This window comes from Urocitellus parryii, chromosome 15, assembly GCF_045843805.1.
Source record: "Urocitellus parryii isolate mUroPar1 chromosome 15, mUroPar1.hap1, whole genome shotgun sequence".
In the NCBI taxonomy this organism is placed as follows: Eukaryota; Metazoa; Chordata; class Mammalia; order Rodentia; family Sciuridae; genus Urocitellus; species Urocitellus parryii.
Genome location: NC_135545.1, coordinates 2194603 through 2213202, shown reverse-complemented (window position 1 = coordinate 2213202; position 18600 = coordinate 2194603). Strand labels below are relative to the sequence as shown.

General features: G+C 61.3%; 1 protein-coding gene across 1 annotated transcript; it reads right to left on the bottom strand.

The window, feature by feature from the left end:
* Positions 1-2547: 2547 nt before the first annotated feature.
* Sbk3 (SH3 domain binding kinase family member 3) lies at positions 2548-6913 on the bottom strand. Its single transcript, XM_026381227.2, has 4 exons — positions 6861-6913; positions 6344-6494; positions 5736-5938; positions 2548-3434 (listed from the first exon to the last, which is right to left on the bottom strand). Exons 1-4 carry the CDS (start codon positions 6903-6905, stop codon positions 2622-2624), a joined length of 1212 nt encoding a protein of 403 aa, XP_026237012.1. The 5' UTR covers positions 6906-6913; the 3' UTR covers positions 2548-2621.
* Between the last annotated feature and the right edge of the window lie 11687 nt (positions 6914-18600).

The window sequence follows — 18600 nt, the reverse complement described above, 5'->3', positions numbered from 1 at the left end:
CCAGGCCCAGCTTCCTCCCTCAGACCCAGGGTCCAGGCCCAGCCTCCTCCCTCAGACCCAGGGTCCAGGCCCAGCCTCCCCTCTCAGACCCAGGGTCCAGGCCCAGCCTCCCCCCTCAGACCCAGGGTCCAAGCCCAGCCTCCTCCCTCAGACACAGGGTCCAGGCCCAGCCTCCTCCCTCAGACCCAGGGGTCCAGGCCCAGCCTCCTCCCTCAGACACAGGGTCCAGGCCCAGCCTCCCCCCTCAGACCCAGGGTCCAGGTCCAGCCTCCTTCCTCAGACCCAGGGGTCCAGGCCCAGCATCCTCCCTCAGACCCAGGGGTCCAGGCCCAGACCCCTCCCTCAGACCCAGGGTCCAGGCCCAGCCTCCCCCCTCAGACCCAGGGTCCAGGTCCAGCCTCCTTCCTCAGACCCAGGGGTCCAGGCCCAGCCTCCTCCCTCAGACCCAGGGGTCCAGGCCCAGCCTCCCCCCTCAGACCCAGGGTCCAGGCCCAGCCTCCCCCCTCAGACCCAGGGTCCAGGTCCAGCCTCCCCCCTCAGACCCAGGGGTCCAGGCCCAGCCTCCTCCCTCAGACCCGGGGTCCAGGCCCAGCCTCCCCCCTCAGACCCGGGGTCCGGGCCCAGCCTCCCCCCTCAGACCCAGGGTCCGGGCCCAGCCTCCTCCCTCAGACCCAGGGTCCGGGCCCAGCCTCCTCCCTCAGACCCAGGGTCCAGGCCCAGCCTCCTCCCTCAGACCCGGGGTCCGGGCCCAGCCTCCCTCCTGAGACCCGGGGTCCGGGCCCAGCCTCCCCCCTCAGACCCGGGGTCCGGGCCCAGCCTCCCCCCTCAGACCCGGGGTCCGGGCCCAGCCTCCCCCCTCAGATGCTGCAGAAAGGACCGCAGCCCCAGTTCCTCAGCCCGGGGATCCAATCATTCTTAGAGGATAAAATCTTTTAAATGTGACCCTGCGTGACACACCCCCAGCTGTGACCTTCCATCGTCTATTGACAGGACAGACACAAGTGTTCTGAGGACGTGTCCTGGGTCGGGGTCCCGCCTGGGGAAAGGATGAGACGACAGGATTCCAGAGCGATGCAGTGAGACATGACCTCAGCACCGGGGGAGCAGGTGGCCGGGCCACTGGGAGGGCAGGTCCCTCCGCCTCTGGGACAGCTGCTCCCTTCTCTGGGGGATATGGCCTGGGGATAATGGGAGTCACTTTAATTTTTTTTAAGTTTATTTATTAGTTGTAGACGCAGTGCCTTTATTTTATTTAGTTATCTTCATGTGGTGCTGAGGATCGAACCCAGGGCCTGGAAGGCACGTGCCGGGAGAGCGCTCTACCACGGAGCCGCAGCCCAGCCCTGCTGTATTTTTTAATGAGCATTTTATTTTGCTGTAGTTCTAGATTCATGGAACAGTGGCAGAATCTGCAGTGCCTGTGTGCCGTCACCCAGCCAGCTCTCCCCACGTCCCTTAAAGCTCCACAGGATCCTTTCACCAGGGCTGCCACCAGGGGCCTTTTCCTGTCCCAGAGTCCTGCTCAGTGGACTCACTCTTGCATCCAGAGAGCGTGAGTTCCTTCCTGTGCAGGGGCCGTGTCCAGCCCCTGACCCTCTGCGGGGACAGGATGGGCCTGGCTGGTGCTGCAGGCAGAGCTGTCCTCCTAGGGAGGCGCTGTGGGGGAGAAGGGGAGCCTGGCTCGTGGAATGGACGGGTCTCTGGAAGACAGCTGGACAACACTAGCCTTGGTGCTCGGTGCTCTATGGGAGGAGAATCCAGAAGGATCTGAAAGACCAAGTCCACCCTGGACAGTGTCAGATGGGGGACAAAGACAAGACAGACACAGATGGCTCTGTCACCAAGTCCAGAGGAGCCTGGGGTGGGGGTGGACCCGGAGCAGGAGGGGGCAGGGGCGGCGAGGGGAGGGGGAGAGGGAGTAGATGGGGCCCAGAATGGATGAGCGACTTCCACCACCTCACTCAGAGCCAGAGGAAGGGGAGAGGTGGAAGCCAGAGACGTCAGGTCGGATCCTCCACGTTCAGATTTGGTACCAGGACACTGGGTGACACCTGTAGTCTTCAGAGAGGAGTGGTCCCACAAGAACCCATGACAAGCTTTCAATATGTCCCCAGAGTACAGAAACATATCTATAGAGCAGACAGGACCTTCCTCGGAGAAGACACACCTAGGACAAAGGAAGGGTCCTTGTGGGAGGACAGAGCTGGGACTCCTGGGCCTGAGGGAGGAGGCTGGGGTCCAGATCCCTGGGTCTGAGGGAGGAGGCTGGGGTCCAGATCCCTGGGTCTGAGGGAGGAGGCTGGGCCTGGACCCTGGGTCTGAGGGAGGAGGCTGGGCCTGGACCCTAGGTCTGAGGGAGGAGGCTGGGCCTGGACCCTGGGTCTGAGGGAGGAGGCTGGGCCTGGACCCTGGGTCTGAGGGAGGAGGCTGGGCCTGGACCCTGGGTCTGAGGGAGGAGGCTGGGCCTGGACCCGGGTCTGAGGAGGAGGCTGCCTGGACCCTGGTCTGAGGGAGGAGGCTGGGCCTGGACCCGGGTCTGAGGAGGAGGCTGCCTGGACCCTGGTCTGAGGAGGAGGCTGGCCTGGACCCTGGTCCTCCGTTGGGGTGGGGACTGGCCTTCACTAGGGGAAGGTGCAATGTGTTTCTGTTCTGTCCTCCCCCGAGCAGCTGTCTTGCCTTCCAGGTGGCCATGGGGACAGGGGGGTGCCTTTGGCCCAGGTTGGGCCACCTGCCTCAGTCACCTGGTCGGGGATCTCCCCATCTGTCCCCATGCTTCTGCCGACTCTGCCTCCCTCCTCCTCCTCGTCTGTGCACTCCTCCAAGCTTGACCCTCCCTCCTCCGCTTCTGCCACCTCCTCAAAGGACAGCCTCCCCAGGCCTCTGGGTCCCTCTGCGTCCCCCTCCAACCCCCAGTCATCGCCCAGGACGTCCAGAACAGCCAGCGGGGGGCTCCTGGTGTCGGGATCCAGGTCCAGAAGGCCTTGGAGCAAGGTCAGAGCTGGGGGTGCAAACTGGTCCCAAGGGGCTGGTGGCCGAGGGGGCTGGGGCCTGGTGGTCATCCAGCCGGCAAAGGCTTCAAACTCCGGGTCGGGAGCCAGTGCCACATCCCAGGGGAAACAAGCCGTGGCAGCGCAGAAGAGAAGCACCCCCAGGGCCCACGAGTCCACAGAGGGCCGCAGGGGCAGGGTGTCGGGTGGCAGCAGGAGGCACAGTTCAGGAGGCGCAGTGGGTAGGGGCACTGGTGGGGCCGGGGTTGGGCTGCCCTCAGGCCGGGTCAGACCCAGGTCGCCTAGGGCCACACGGCTGCAGAGAGGGTCGAAGACCAGCACGTTGTCTGGCTTGACGTCGGCGTGCACCAGCCCCCGGCCGTGGAGGAAGTCCAGGGCTCCAGCCAGCTGGGCCACCACCCGCTTCACCATGAGCTCCGGGAGCCCCTGTGGCCAGACAGAGGAGCAAAGTCAGGTTGTCCTGGGTCCTTCTTCCTCCACCTCAAAATGGTTCTGGACTGTTCTGAAGGGGTGGGGAATCCAGAGCCTGGGACCAGTAGCTACCTCAGTGTCCCCGCAACATCCTCCAAGGCCCTGCCATCCTCCAGCACACCCTTATCTGGACTTGGCCTCCACCAGTCCCCGGACACTTTCCCCACTGGAGCCCCAATTCTAACCAGAAGCCCTTTCCTTTAGCTTCCTTTGAAAATCCTCCTAACACTCAAACCCACTCTGAGGATTTCTTATGTCTCCTCTGACCACCCAGTTCTTCCCCAGGGGGAACCCCAACTCCTACCTACCCCTAATCTTAGTTCAATGCTAATCTCCACCCTATCTCCAACCCAGATCCTATTCTTACCCTCCAGATTGCTTTGATTGATTGGTGAATCTTTGCACCCAGATAGGCAGAGGCAAGTCAGCAAAGCCAGCCACCTATCCATGAAACCATCCCTCCATCCAACAGTGTTGAACAATGTGTCCATTCCACATCCAGCCAATGATCCAATAGTTCAATTATTTAATATCCAACACCACCCATTCATCTTTGCTTCCTTTCATCCATCCATCCATTCATCCAGCCATCATCCAGCCAGCCAACCAGCCACTCAGCCATCTATCAAAACATCCATCCATGCATCCACCCATCTGTCTATCCACCCATCCATCCATCCATCCATCCATCCACCCATACATACATACATCCACCTACTCATCCACCCATCTGTCCACCCACCCATCCATCCATCCATCCACCCATCCATCCTTCCACCCATCCATCCTTCCATCCATCCATCATCTAGCCAGCCAACCAGCCACTCAGCCATCTATCAATGCATCCATCCATCCATCCACCCACCCATCCATCCATCCACCCATCTGTCCACCCACCCATCCATCCATCCATCCATCCATCCACCCATCCATCCATCCACCCATCTGTCCACCCACCCGTCCATCCATCCATCTACCCACCCATCTATCCATCCATCCATCTATCAATGCATCCATCCACCCATCTGTCCACCCACCCATCCATCCATCCATCTACCCATCCATCCATCCATCCACCCATCTGTCCACCCACCCGTCCATCCATCCATCTACCCATCCATCTATCCATCCATCTATCTATCAATGCATCCATCCACCCATCTGTCCACCCATCTGTCCACCCACCCATCCATCCATCCATCCACCCATCCATCCATCCACCCATCTGTCCATCCATCCACCCATCCATCCATCCATCCACCCATCCATCCATCCATCCACCCATCTGTCCACCCACCCGTCCATCCATCCATCTACCCACCCATCTATCCATCCATCCATCTATCAATGCATCCATCCACCCATCTGTCCACCCACCCATCCATCCATCCATCCATCCACCCATCCATCCATCCATCCACCCATCTGTCCACCCACCCATCTGTCCACCCACCCGTCCATCCATCCATCCATCAATCTGTCCATTCATCCACATATTCATCCTTGTTACTCTGTCCACCATGCAATCCATCCATCCATCCATCCATACATCCACCCATCTGTCCACCCACCCGTCCATCCATCCATCCATCCATCAATCTGTCCATTCATCCACATATTCATCCTTGTTACTCTGTCCACCATGCCATCCATCCATCCATCCGCCCATCCACTGGTCCTTCCCCCAAGAGTGTGTACATCCAACACCTTTCCTTCGTCTCTTTCTCCCCCCACCTTCCTTCCATTTATCTCTCAAATCCAAAGTCCTAGAAATAGCCCTGCCTCTCGTCCTCAAACTCAGGAGGCCCAGGATCTCACAGGTCCCGTCCTGACCTGGTCTCATTCTAGAAGCCCCATTACAACCCACACCCAACGCCATCATGGACACATCTTGAGCCGCCAATGCCTGCCGGGGCCACCCCACCATGCCCACCCTCCTCCTCTCCGTGGCCAGTCTGCCACCAGCCCTCCCTCGACTGCCTCACCCCCACATAGTCCCAGCGCCAACTAGGACCTGTCTCTGTCCCAGCCCTTCAGCAGTCCCAGGGCATCCCCGGCCCCACCCAGCTCCTGCCCCTCCACACAGGGCTGGGAGGGCTGGAAGGACCCGCACTGGGGTTGGGCGTGGAACTTGCAGGGAGAGTTAGAAATGGGGAGGTGGTTTGACTCAGGGTGGACCTGGGATCAGCACTGGAGACAGGAGGGGCTGGGGACGGGCTGGGACGTGGGACAGACAGCCCCCCTGGCCTGCCTCACCTTGTCCTGCAGCATCCTGCTGAGATCCCCGCAGGGAGCGTACTCCTGGGCGAAGGCGAAGTGCCGAGGCGTCTGCAGGGGCCCGCCCAGGGTCTGCAGCAGGCCGGGGTGGGAGGACACGCAGCGCCCCACGCAGAACTCCCTCAGGAAAGTGGCTCTCAGGACGGAGTCCCGACGGAGGAGCTTGAGAGCCACCGCAGGGCCTGCCAGGGAGACAGGGCCCGAGGGGCGCTCAGGGCACGGGTCCTGGGGTGGGCCCGGGCGACCCGCAGCCTCTCCAGCCCCAGACTTCCTGTCCCGTTTCTCCACCTGTGAAGCGCGGTGGAGGGGCCTTCCCGCCTGCTGGTGGGGCTTCAGGCCTCACCCTCTCTGAGAGGGGCCTCTGTTCTCTCTTGCATGAAGGGACGCGGCAGTGGCTTGATGGCCAGTCAAGCTGCACTCCTGCCTGCTGGGGGACCTGGAGTCGGCCACTGGCCTCGCCGGCCGCCTCCTTCTCGGAAGACCACAGAACTCTGAGCTTCCGGAGACCCCTCCGCCCCGCCCGAGGCTGGCTTCCCGAGGCTGGAGTCACGGGGGAGTGTGGCGCCCGCCCTTGTGGCTGGACTCACCCCCGTGGCGAGGCTGGGCCAGCAGCACGCGGCCGTAGGAGCCGGAGCCCAGCTTTCGGAGGAGGCGATACTGGACACGCAGGCTCCTCACGGGGGCCACCCTAGTAGCGGTCAGCTCCACCAGCCGCTGGAGGGCTGCAGCCGTGTCCTCCTGCCAGAGAGGGGCAGGGTGGGGGTGAGTTGGGGTCCCGGGAGAAGCCCAGCCCAGGACTGCACTTGGGGACAGGGGACCGGGGTCACTGTCCCCAGAGAGGAGGGTGAGTCACAATGACTCACCCAGGCTCAGGCCACCTGTTTTTGTGTCCTGGTGGGTTGGGGGTCATTGTCTCAAGGCCCTGCCTGTCCCCATCTGTGGGAGGCAGCAGGAGCCCCCAGCCCCACCTGGGGCAGTCCCCCAGGCCCTTTCTCTGGGGCCTGGGCCTGGGTCTGCTGGGGTCTGTGTGACTCTCCCTCCCTCGGGGTCGCGGTCTCTTGTGATTTCCTGCCCCTCCGTCACCTCCTGTCTCTCCCATCTCACCTCTGGGTCCCCATCCACGGGGGTCTCAGGGGCCCTGAGCGCCATCTGGGGGCCGCCCGGTGGTGGCTGACCTGGGCAGACAGACACCCTGTCTGCACTCCCCACAGGGCGGCCAGCACCTGGGGCCTGCACCTGGGTCCCCGCCGGCCCCCTGTGGGCCTGAGGTCTCCTGCGGCTCCCTCCTCCTGTCACCCTGTCATGGTCCAGTCTCTTTCCTGGGCTCCCTCCCGGCCTCCACCCCGCGGGTCCTCGGGCAGTCTCTCCTTCCCGCGAACAGCCGCCCTCCCTCTCCCCTCCTCTCTGTCACTCTCGGGGTCCCTCGGCTGCCCCGACACCCCCGGGTCTCTGGCGTCGCCTCCCTCACTGCCTCTGCCCCAGCCCTCTGCCTCCCTCCGTCCACGCTCTGCCCTGTTGGCCACCAGGTCTCCTGCTGCACCCACTCTGCCCTCTCGGGAGACTCTGCCCCTCTCTCCTCCTCTCTTTGTTCAGATTCTCAGAGAGCCTTTGTCCCTCCCTTTCTCCAGGCAGAGGTGTGCGTGACAGCACAGAGACAGAGACATCCTGTCCCCCACACCCCTCCCTCACCCCCCTGACCCGCTGCCCCCTCCCTCCCCCTTCCAAACTTAGACCAGCGTGGACTCCGGGCGCCGGTCCCAGGACAGAGGGGACAAAACATATTGTGAACCCCCAAGGGCCAGGCCTGAGGGCAGAGGACGAGGAGGGAGAGGCCCATTCACAGCCTTGGCCGGGCCAGAGGCCAAGAGGCCGGAACACAGTGCTTTCCAGTTTCTACTAGGTGCTGGGAGCCCTGGTGGTCAGGTCACAGGACACCCCAACCCAAGCTCTGCTCCGTGACGCCTGGAGTCCAGACCCCAGCCTCCTCCCTCAGACCCAGGGTCCAGACCCAGCCTCCCCCCTCAGACCCAGGGTCCAGGCCCAGCCTCCTCCCTCAGACCCAGGGTCCAGGCCCAGCCTCCTCCCTCAGACCCAGGGTCCAGGCCCAGCCTCCTCTCTCAGACCCAGGGTCCAGGCCCAGCCTCCTCCCTCAGACCCAGGGTCCTGACCAGCCTCCTCCCTCAGACCCAGGGTCCAGGCCCAGCCTCCTCCCTCAGACCCAGGGTCCTGACCAGCCTCCTCCCTCAGACCCAGGGTCCAGGCCCAGCCTTCTCCTCAGACCCGGGGTCCTGACCAGCTCCCCTCTGGGCTGGGAGATGCACTGGGAGAGAGGTCCTCTCGTGCCCTGAAGCTTTGCCTCACTCTGGCCCTGTTTGGAAGGGTGTGCCCTGGACCCTCCCGGCCCCCAGAGTGCCCGGATTTATGCCCAGTTTGTGGAGTAGGAAACTGAGGTTCCGAGTCGCAGATCGCCTTACACTGGTCAGCTCCAGCCAGACCTGGGCCGGCCTGTGTGACTCACCTCCCTGCCGGCTCCGCTCGGGTTTCTGCTACTACTACAGCCTGCTATTAATAAGACCAGCCGTGTGGCCCGCGGCTCTGGAAGGAGCCCCTGAAACCTGGCTGTGGCCATGGCCCCAGGGAGCCCGGCGGGCCTGTCGGGCTGAGGAAGACCACCTTTGCTCTCTGACAGGACGTGGTGCCCTTGGGAAGCAGTGGGAATGCGGCCACCAAGAGCCCCGGCTGCTGACCCGGCTTCACGTGTGTTGCGATTCTGCCACAGCCACTTGGTCTCCTTTTCCTGGGGGGACAGGGATTGCGTTAAAGCAAACAACATGTGGAAATCTGGGTGAAAAGAGCTCAGGGCTTGAGATCTGTTTTAAAACAGTACAGCAAGTGCACACCTCTCATCCCAGGGCTCCAGAGGCTGAGGCAGGAGGATGGCAAGTTAGAGGCTAGCCTCAGCAAGTGAGCCAGGCCCTAAGCAACTTGGCAAGACCTTGTCAATTAAAAAGGGCTGAGGATGTGGGTCGGTGGTTAAGTGCTCCTGGGTTCAATCCCTGGTGAAAACAAACAGACAGACAAATGAATCCTGTAGCAGATTATTTAAGCCCTCCCCCCCAGTGGTGGGGAGGGGGGGAGGCATGGCATGCTGCTGGAGGGGGTCTCATGTGACTCCTTTCTTTTCTATTTTTGCTTTTACTTAGAGTTTTCCTTCATAAGAAGCTAAAAGTTATAAAATAAACTACAAATGTCAGGGGAAATGGTGCCCAGGCATCAGGTGCACATAGACCATGATGATCACACCTCAGCACCGGACAGCAGGTCTGTAGGATCAGCCAGCAGCTGGTCAGGTGCATTTCTCCCAGTTTGCCCCCAAAGACCTTGACCTGGGTGAGTTACTGGGAAGTCATGTCCTACGGCTTTCAGGGATTTTTTGTGGCATTTGTTTTTCCCTGAGTGTGTGGCTGCTGAAAAGTGCAGAACAATAGGGTGGTGACTGAGTCTCTTGATAACAGGCCGAGGCCCTGCTCCCTTTTTCCCCCCAGTGAGCCTCCAGGGGGGCCTGGAGAAGCAGTCACTGGCCACAAAGATGCAGCCAGCAAGGGGCAGAGCAGGAGGCTTGGAGTCTGCTGCCTGGACAGCATCTGAGGACAGACTCCAGGTCCCTCGCAGGGTCCGTGTCTGCTGTCCTGGAGCTGGGGCTGCTGGGCTCCCGGGGCAGCTGCCGTGCTAGAGCCGAAAGGTCAGTCTGCAGAGCTGGCCACCTGGGCCCCCGGGAGGAGTGGGAGAGGGACACTTGGGCCTCCAGCCCTCCCCCAGAGGCTCACCGATGATCCAGGGAGCTTTGCACCTCCCCATTTAGCAACGCACTCTACCACTCCAAGGGGTCACCCCGAGTGACCTCAGCACGCAGGTGTGGCTGGGGGAGGTTCCAGGCCTGGCCCCAGGGCACACCCCTTTTTAAATCCGGCCTTGGGTGTCGGGCCTCCCCCCTCCAGTCAGGCGACCCACGGCTCCCCAGGGCTCCCTGCCACCGTCCCCTGACTTTGTCTCCTCCTGGCTGAGTGAGCACGCCTACTGCCTCCCGCCTCAGCCTGCTCCCCGGGGCACCCGGCCCTCGCGCTCCCACCAGAGCTGGACTGTTGGAGAAACGCTGGGGAGCTGGGATGCACCACGCCTCGAACATTCCACCATGAACTACCCGGTCTGACTAGGTGGGAGACTGTATGTGCTGCACACATCGTATGTGAAACTCAGTAAACCAAGGTCGTGTTCCATGGATGATACCGACTGTTCATTACATACCACTTTTTTCAATTAAATTTAATGAATAAAACATACTGAAAGAGCCCACAAAATTAGTTTAGGGCTGGGGGTGCAGCTCAGTGGAAGAGCACTTGCCTAGCATGCACAAGGCCCTGGTTGCCATCCCACCACCACCACCATAATAATAATAATAATAATAATAATAATAATAAACAATAATAACAAATCATGATGATGATGATGATTCACCCTCAAAGACTGCACTGTTGGCAACTTAACCCCCCAGCCTCCCTCCCATCTCATCCTTGGCTCAAAAGAGACAGAAAGGAAACCCTCACTGCACCCTGATTTGCCTTGTCTGGAGCAGATGAGGCTGTGAACTAGCAAGCAGACCTTGGCCTCCCACCCTCCCCCTGCTGCCCGCACAGGCTCTGCAGGGAGAGCGCGGCCTCCGGTGCTCTTTCCTCTTCAGGGTGTTGCCATGTCCCTTTCACTGAATGTAGACGGGAGAAAACCCGGACCTCAGCCCCAGATAGGGAGTCATGATCACTGGCCACTGTGTCTCCGCTGCAGGCCAGCGCCTGCTGGGGGGCCGTGGGCCTGCAGGGCCATCTGCAGGGCCACCCTCATCATCGCTGTGGCACAGGAACTCCTACTTCCTGAAGCCCAGACAGGCCACACCCAGTTCTTCACGCCTCTGGCGGGAGCAGTGTGCACCCAGCCCCAACCTGGTGACGATTCCCCACCTAGAGAGATGTCTTGGACATGCCCACCGTGAGGACGCCTCTCAGCATGCAGTGAGCGCCAGGTTGGCCTCCCGATGAGGAGACAGGACTTTCCAAATGGAGCTGGACCCCTCTTGCACAGATCCTTCCCTTCCCTCCCAGATGGGACACCAGGCCAAGTGAAGTGCTGGCTATGATCTGATTTTTAACAAACTCTGAGTTACGTGGGTACTGGCCCATCCCATGTCGCCTTGCTAGTTGTCAGGTGCCACATAAATAGTGTCATGTGACGGAGCTCCTTGGCTGGCTTTGGCTCCAGCAGCTCAGCACATGGGTAAGGTTCCCTGTTCCCTCTGCGGAGCTGTTCAAGAGCCCAGAGCTGCCAGCTGTCTTGGGGACACCCCTTCTTCAGACGGTGGGCACAGGGGCCTCTCCAGCCCTGTACTCTTTCCCGCGGCGGTGCAGCCCTTGCTCCTACGGGGAAACGCAGGCCCACTGCGCTGCTCTCCCAGACCATGCCTCCCGCTCTGCAGGCTGCTCACCGCTACTGATCTACGTATCTTGGGTCCATCGAGTCCCTGGAGGATCTGAGAAAGCTGGCCAAAGCGGCCCTGTCCAACAGCGGCTAGCCGCCTGGGGCTCTTCAGCCCTGAGACCTGGCTGCTCTGAGCCGGGAGGGACAGGAAGCAGCCCAGGCTCCAGGTTGAAGGGGGAGCGGAGCAGTCTCCCTGCCAGCTCTTAAGTCCACGTGTTGCCTCGACCGCGCTCTTGCCACGCGCCACCCCTCATTGTCGGTGGATTTCATACTTGGAATACACCCACTTCCTAAAATTCATCATTAACTCCTAGATCCAGAACCCAGTGCCATAATCAATAACAATGTATCCTATACTTGAAAATGGCTGACAAAGTAGTTCTCGCTGCAAATCAATGTGTGAAGTCTTATGAAAACAGAAGTGAGACCAGTGGAGTGGAGGCGGGGGCGGGGAGGGAGGAGGGCAGGTGCTGGAGAAGGCAACTGACCCCATGCCGTGGTGTGCTCTGTGCAGGTACAAATGGACAGCAGGGAATTTCACGTTTATGTGTGATCGTGAGGCACCAATGAAAAGTGCAGATGCGTCGTGGTCCCTGTGGTCAGCCATTCCTCGATGTGTGCATATTTCAAAACATCATGCTGCCCGCCATAAATACAAGCAATTTTTATTGGTCAATAATAAAAAGTTAAAAAAATAATAAAGGGGGGAAGGAACCCTAAAAGCTCACACTGCCTTTGCAGGGTGGCATGGAGCTTCACCCGACGGGAGCCCGGTGCTGGCCTGGGTCACGCCCTCAGCTCATCCTGCGAGCAGGTGTCCTGGGGGTCTGGTTGTGCTGCGATTCCCACATTTTTGCACTTTTTGCTGGTGACGGGGGTTGCCAGGCCCACCGGTGTAGGCTGAGAGGCGTCCACTCTGGCTCAAGGACTCAGGAAGCCCCGTGTCCGGTCAGCCTCCTTCAGGCACCAGCTGCAGTGCTGTGGCTGTGAACTCGGGGGCTCCACAAGGAGTTTAAAAGGAGTCTTTAAACAGAAGTGCAGGCTGCAGCAAGGCTCTGTGTCCATCATGGATGGGAAAGTTGTCAGGAAACCCGGCCCTCTCTCCCCGCTTGACTCGGAGTTGCCAGTGGGGTGTTGTCTGCAAGTTCAAGTTCACAGACAGCTCTGAGCAGAGAGAATCCTCGCACCCGGTGGAAGTCAACATCATTGAGATAATTTCCACCCAATTTATTTGGGACTGAAGCCCCCCACTGCAATCCACCAAGGAACCCTCTGGAAGTCTGGAGACCACTGGCCAAGAATAGGGGCGTCTCCATCCCCAGTGGCCGCTCTCCAGACCTCGTCCCTGCCACGTGGCCCACTGCTGCAGCCTCTTCCCACCTCCAGCCTCACGCCCCACCCCAGGCAGCTTTCCCATGCTCCCTCAGACCATCCCTCCCCCTCGCCGTGGCCTCCACGCAGCCCTCTGCCCTAGGGATGCAGTCCGACCTCCCCAGCACCGGAGCCGTCTGGGGCCAGCCGGCACCTGCCCCTTATCTCCTGCTGCACCCATCTCACCTCCACCCCTGGCCACACGGAAGGACTCAGAGTGCGCGGGGCAAGCTGGCTTCCCTCCCTGGTCTCAGGAAGCGAGTGTGCAGTGAGGAGAGCGGCGGAGGCCAAGCGCAGCGGCTTCGTAATGGCTTCGTAATGGCTTCGTAAATCCTATGCGATTAGCGATGATTCTAGCTTGTATTTACTGAACTCTGCATCTCACCAGCCCCTGCGCTAAGCCTCGCAGCGGCCCTGGGGAGAGAGGGGCTATTCTTAGCTGTGTTTGATAGTTGAGGAAAGAGCGACTCACAGAGATTAAGTCCCCTGCCTGTGTCCTGCTGCGGGTCAAGTGGAGCAGCCTGCATTTCACACCCTGGCCTCTGGCTGCCGGGAGCTAGGGAGCTAGGGGCACCTGTAGGTCAAGGTTGTGGAGTTCTCTGGTGGCCTTCAGCCTCCCCCACACTTCCTGGGGCCTTGCGCTGGCTGAGCCCTGGCAGCAGATGGTCTGTCACCTCCAGGGGGCTGTAGGGGCTCTGCAGGCAGTTAGAAAACAGGTGCTCCTGTTGTAGTTGTGGGCCAGAGGGAGCCCAGGAGTGCCTCCCACCAGTCCCGGTGGGACCCAGGAGGGGGAGAGAGAGCCAACCGAGGACAGGAGAGGCCACCAGCCTCCTGGGATTCCAGGTAGAGCAAGGAGAGCCATTCAGTAATGCTGAGCCCCACGCCCGCTGCCGGGCAGCAAGCAGGCAGGTGCTGAGCTGCAGCGGAGGGCTAGGCAGGCCCTGCTCTCCCAGGCCCGACCGGGAGGCATGGGGCGGAGGGGGTGCTGGGGCCAGGCTGGGGATGGGTGGCAGCACCCTAAGACCCACTGTGGCCACAACTGTACCCGGTGGCCATGCCACCCCTGCCAACCTCCCGCGGGTGGATGGCATGGTGTGTGCATGACATGGCAGCAAAGCCACCGGCCTGGCCTGGGGGAGGCCCCAGGGAAGCTGACCTGGACACCCAGGTCCTGTGAGCTCTGACCTCCTCCGCCCAGACACAACTCTTTCCAATAGGGGTCCTCCGAATCTCCCTCTTGATCGGTGGTTTTCTTTCCTCATTAAAAAAAATCAATGGACTTCGTCCCTTAGAGCAGTTTTAGGTTCACAGAAAAGGGGAGCGGATTGCACAGAGATCTCCAGAGACCCCCTGCCCCGCTGCGGGCCCCCCTGGTTACCAACACCTCCATCTGGGCGCCCTTCCCTGGTCTCTGAGTCCGGTGACAGGTCATCTCCAGAGCCCAGGGTTCTCAGGGTTCACTCTGGTGACCCTGGCACAGGGTGGGCTGGGACAGAGGTGTGCTGGGGGGTCGGCCCTGACCGTTCGGGGTGGTTTCCACACCCTCTGCCCTCCGCCTCCCTGCCCCAACCCTTGGCACCCCTGAGGCCCACAGGCTCCTTGGTTCTTCCTTCTCCAGAGCTCAAGTAGGGGTCAGGCAGGCTCCCCGCTGCCCGGCTTCTTTCACTTGACCAGACTCAGCAACTTAGCCAGACCCTGTCTCAAAATAAAAAGGGCTGGGGATGTGGCTCAGGGGTAAAACACCCCTGGGCTCAATCCGCTGCACTGTGAATATGAACATCAACCTACAGGAAAAAACTCTGTGCACAAATACAAGCTCCGTGCTCACACAGCGGGACGGCAGGGCAGTCACTGAGGCTGTGCCGCACGTCTATTCGACAGGACCGTCCGACCCAGCAGGGTCGTGTGCTGCGGGAGCTGGAGACACAAATGGCCAGCACCGGGAATCTGAGGGCTCCCGGCCCCGTGAGCGTATTCTCAGAATGAACGTGTGAGCCGGCAGGTAGCGCACGCCTGTGATCCCTGCGGTGTGGGAGGCTGAGGCAGGAGGATTTCCAAGTCAGCCTCAGCAAGGGCCAGGCGCTGAGCAACTCAGTGAGACTCTGTCTCTACATAAAATACAAAATAGGGCGGGGGATGAGGCTCGGTGGCCGAGTGCCCCTGGGTTCAATCCACATTCGAGTGTGTAGTGGGGTCGGAGGAGGGGGGCCAACTGCAGAAATGAGGCTCTGCGCCTCAGCTTCCTCGGGCAGCGCTGTGCTTGTTAAAGGATGAGTGACAGAAGGCGCAAGGACCGAGCCTGTGCGTGTCCCTGCACATCCACCTCCCCTGCAGGCACACGGCTGCCTGAGTCCCCAAGGGGAGAACTGGACATCCATTCGATTGTCAGAAACAGAGAAGTGGTGGGGGACAGGAGCCGGGGACGCTGCGGGGCCACTGGAGGGAGTGTGGTTCTCCTGACGCCTGCAACAGAGGACGCCCCTCGGGGGGAACAGCTCCAGGAGCTCCCCACGAGTCTCGGGGGTGAGAGGAGGACCCCTCCCCAGGCGTTCAGGGCAGCAGGGGCAGCCTGTCACGCTGCCCGCCCTGTGCCTGCCTCCCCTCTCTCCAGGTGGCCCTGCTGCAGGGTCATCGGCTGGGAGCTCCTGCAGGGGAGGGAGAGGCAGGAGTGGCCGAAGGTCAGGGAGGGTGTCCATCCACTACTGGCCAGACTGCAACTTGCAAGGGACAAGGACCAAACACTGCAGTGGCCGAGACCTCACTGTAGGGGGCATGAAGACTGGGCCCAGGGTGGAGGTGGCAGAGGGCTGTCGACAGATGCACCATTATGGAACAAGTGGCTGGAGTGTGACTTCACATCCCAGCCAAAGCAGACAGCAGCACCCTGTGCCTCGGTTTCCCCATCTGTGAAACAGGGATGCTTGCACACGTGTCACCGGCCGACAGGGAAACTCGGTGTTAACAGATGCCTATCTGTTTCCAACTCTGGAGAGCAGTCCTCAGGGACTCCGAGCAGCACCCACACCAGGCTCCAGAGCGAACCCCGTGATCCCAGCTTCTCAGGAGCCTGAGGCAGGAGGGTCTCAAATTCAAGGCCCCTCTGGGCAGCTTGGCCAGACCCTGACTCAAAAGTAAAAGTAAAAAAGGGCTCAGGTGCAGAACACCCTGGGCTCAAACCCCACGCGCCCCCCTTTCTCAGTTCCTCTGTTTCAAGGACTCACGAACCTGCCATCAAGGGGTCACTGGGCGGGGGTCTCAGCTGAAGGCTGGGGAGAGGATCTGCACCCAGCTCACCCAGGGCTTGTGGCTGGACTCAGTGTCCCCTGGGCTATTGGACTGTTGGCCAGCGCTGCCTGCAGCTCTGCCAGGTGGGCTCCCCAGGGCGCAGCTGCTGGCTCCTCAGAGAGGAAAGTGGGGAGAGATGGCCAGCCAGACAGCAGCCGTCTTCCTCGCCCACTCTTGACAAGGACACCCTGGCTCTCCCTGATCTTTTTATCAGAAGGCATGAACCTGGGCCCTTCCAGGGGTGGGGACTCCCCGGGAGGGTGCCTCAGGAGGCAGGGGCTAGCTCGTGCTGTGGTCACTGTTCCTATTGGGACAGGCAGGAGCCCCCAGACCCTCTCTGCTACTCCCTCCCTTTGTGACCTTGAACAAGGCTCCAGACCTTTCTGAACCTCGGATTCCTCCTCTGGAACACGGGGGTGATAGGAACCGTCCTCTTCGCGCTCACTGCTGTGTGCACTGAGGATGTGTGCTGGGACTGGGAGTGAGCCCCGAGGGGCTGGTGTTCCAGGGGGGTGGTGGTGGACCACCCCTGAGTCAACTAGACCCAGGACAAATGAGAAGAAAACGGCAAAGAAAGTGGTTTCAGACAGACGAGGAAAGAGGCCAGATCATTAATTCAGGTGAACTAGCAGTGTTTTTCCTGAGCACCGACTGCATGCCAGACATGGAGGCCAGCTGAGGTCTGCACCTGCACACCACACATGCAGCCGGAGGTAAGACACACTGAAGTCCCATCCTCAGCACCTCAAAATTCGGCCCACGGTCGGGTCGTGCTGGAGTGGAGGGGCTCCCAATCGCCTGTGGGAGGTGCCCTCAAGGAAGGCCACATGGAGTCAGAGGTACAACGGGGTAGAGCGCCAAGGGGTGCCAAGGTCTGGGGCAAGGCCTCGAGGGCCCTCGATCTCCCCATCCTCCAGGACCAGGAGATAGTTTATTCATGTTGTTTTAAGCCCCTGGTTTATGGGACCAGGTCACAGCATCCCTAGGAAACACACAGGTGCAGAGACTCCGGCAATCCAGAAGAATCCCCTCCCGGTGCACCTGTGGGCCTGCTTAGTGCCCCGTCTCCAAGGTGCAGCTTGGAGAGGGAGACTGCAGTGCAGACCCCGCCCAGGCCTGTCCACCAGGCATCCAGGAGGTAAGGCATGTGGGTCACTCCAGCCCTGACGGGGCTCGGGGTGCAGTGAGAGGGCTCTGTGTGTGCCGTCTTTGGGGGGTGGGTGGGAGGGAGAGACAGAGCCGCGCTGCCTGGCCTCAGTGGCCTTCGCCAGGAGAGACACAGTGGGCTTGCGTTCACTTTCTGTGCGGCAGCCTCAAACGGCACCCGCGGGTGAGCCTGCGGTTTCGTGGGCCAGGTGTCCCGAGGCCTGGTGGGGCTCTCTGCTCCAGGCCTCACAAGTCTGGAATCGAGGTGCAGCTGGACGGGGCTGTGACTCAGTTCCCGTGGTGGGGGCACAGAGGTTTCAGGTTCCTGGGTCCCCGTCCCTTGCCGGCTGGGGCCAGGACCTGCCTTTGGCTTGGGGAGGCTGCCTGTGTTCCTGGCCGTGGGGTAACTTCCACCTTCAAGGCCGCAAGGAGAAGCTCCCCTGAGTGGAATCCCCTCAGCTTCAGGAAGAGCCTTGTTCCTTTTCAGGGTTCCTCCGATTAGGCCAGGCCCACCGAGGGCCATCATCTGCCTACCCTGAAGTCAGCCGATGAGGAACCTTAATGCCACCTCCACAGCTGTGCCTAGGAAAGCATCAGATGGAATAACTGACAGCAAGGACCCCGGGGTCACCTTGGATCCAGAGGGAGGTGGGGTGTAGGAGAGGGGCACACAAGGCTTCCCGCGGGGAATCTACAGGGAAAACCGAAAGGAAGCGGGAGTCGCTCCAGGCCCAGAGAAGGGCTGGGCCAAGGCGGACAGAAGGGAGGCCCTGCGCCAGGAGCCCACAGAGCCGTGGAGAACCCAAGGTAGAAACAGAGGGAGCGCCTGGCACCGCCAGTGGGCAGGACCTTAGATTAGCCGCTGGGCCGACCCGATGACCAGGTCTTGGAAGTCCAGGCAGCCCAGCTCCTCCGCCCTCTCCTCCCTCTCTCTCCGCCTCTCCCTTTCTCGGTCTCTCTCCTCCCTCTCTCTCCCTCTCTCCCTGAGCACCCCGCGTCCCGTGGCCTGGCGGGCTGCTGCCCTCTCCCTGGCTTCAAGTCCACGTCCACCACGTCCCCTTCTCTCCTTCCGCCCAGGCCCAGCGGAGGGAGCGGGCGGCGGGGGCTGGGCAGGCGGGAGGCGCCTCTGACCCGCAGCTAATATTTGCGGAGCGGGGTCTGCCCGGCACGGCGCTGGGCGTGGCGAGATAAGCGCAGGGACTGGGCGGGGGCCCGGGCGCATTCCGCAGGAAGGGCTGGCGCCTCGGGTGCTGGCGCAGCGGCGTCGCGGGGGGCCCGGCAGGCTGCGGTCCCCCGGGCTGCAGTGGAAGTGGGGTACCCGGCTCGGCTCGCCTCCGTCCACCCGCACCCGGCCCCTCCTCCAGCCCTGGCGTCGCCCCAGCCCAGGCCACATCTCCCTTCTCTGGGGACCAGCTCCTGCTTCCTGGCCCCAAGCTGTTCTGGTTAGCAGCTGGGGCGAGCACAGGTGGGACCGGACGGCCAGCAAAGCCCAGACGCCCCCAGCCGGCCACGCCCC

What these genes read in the sequence shown, in the direction of transcription:
- Sbk3 (XM_026381227.2), bottom strand. Translation starts at nt 6,905, where the DNA reads ATGGCGCTCAGGGCCCCTGAGACCCCCGTGGATGGGGACCCAGAG. An exon ending in GGCCCAGCCTCGCCACGGGG is followed by an intron (nt 5,939 to 6,343) that starts GTGAGTCCAGCC and finishes TCTCCCTGGCAG; the next exon opens with GCCCTGCGGTGGCTCTCAAG. An exon ending in GCAGGATGCTGCAGGACAAG is followed by an intron (nt 3,435 to 5,735) that starts GTGAGGCAGGCC and finishes GTCTGGCCACAG; the next exon opens with GGGCTCCCGGAGCTCATGGT.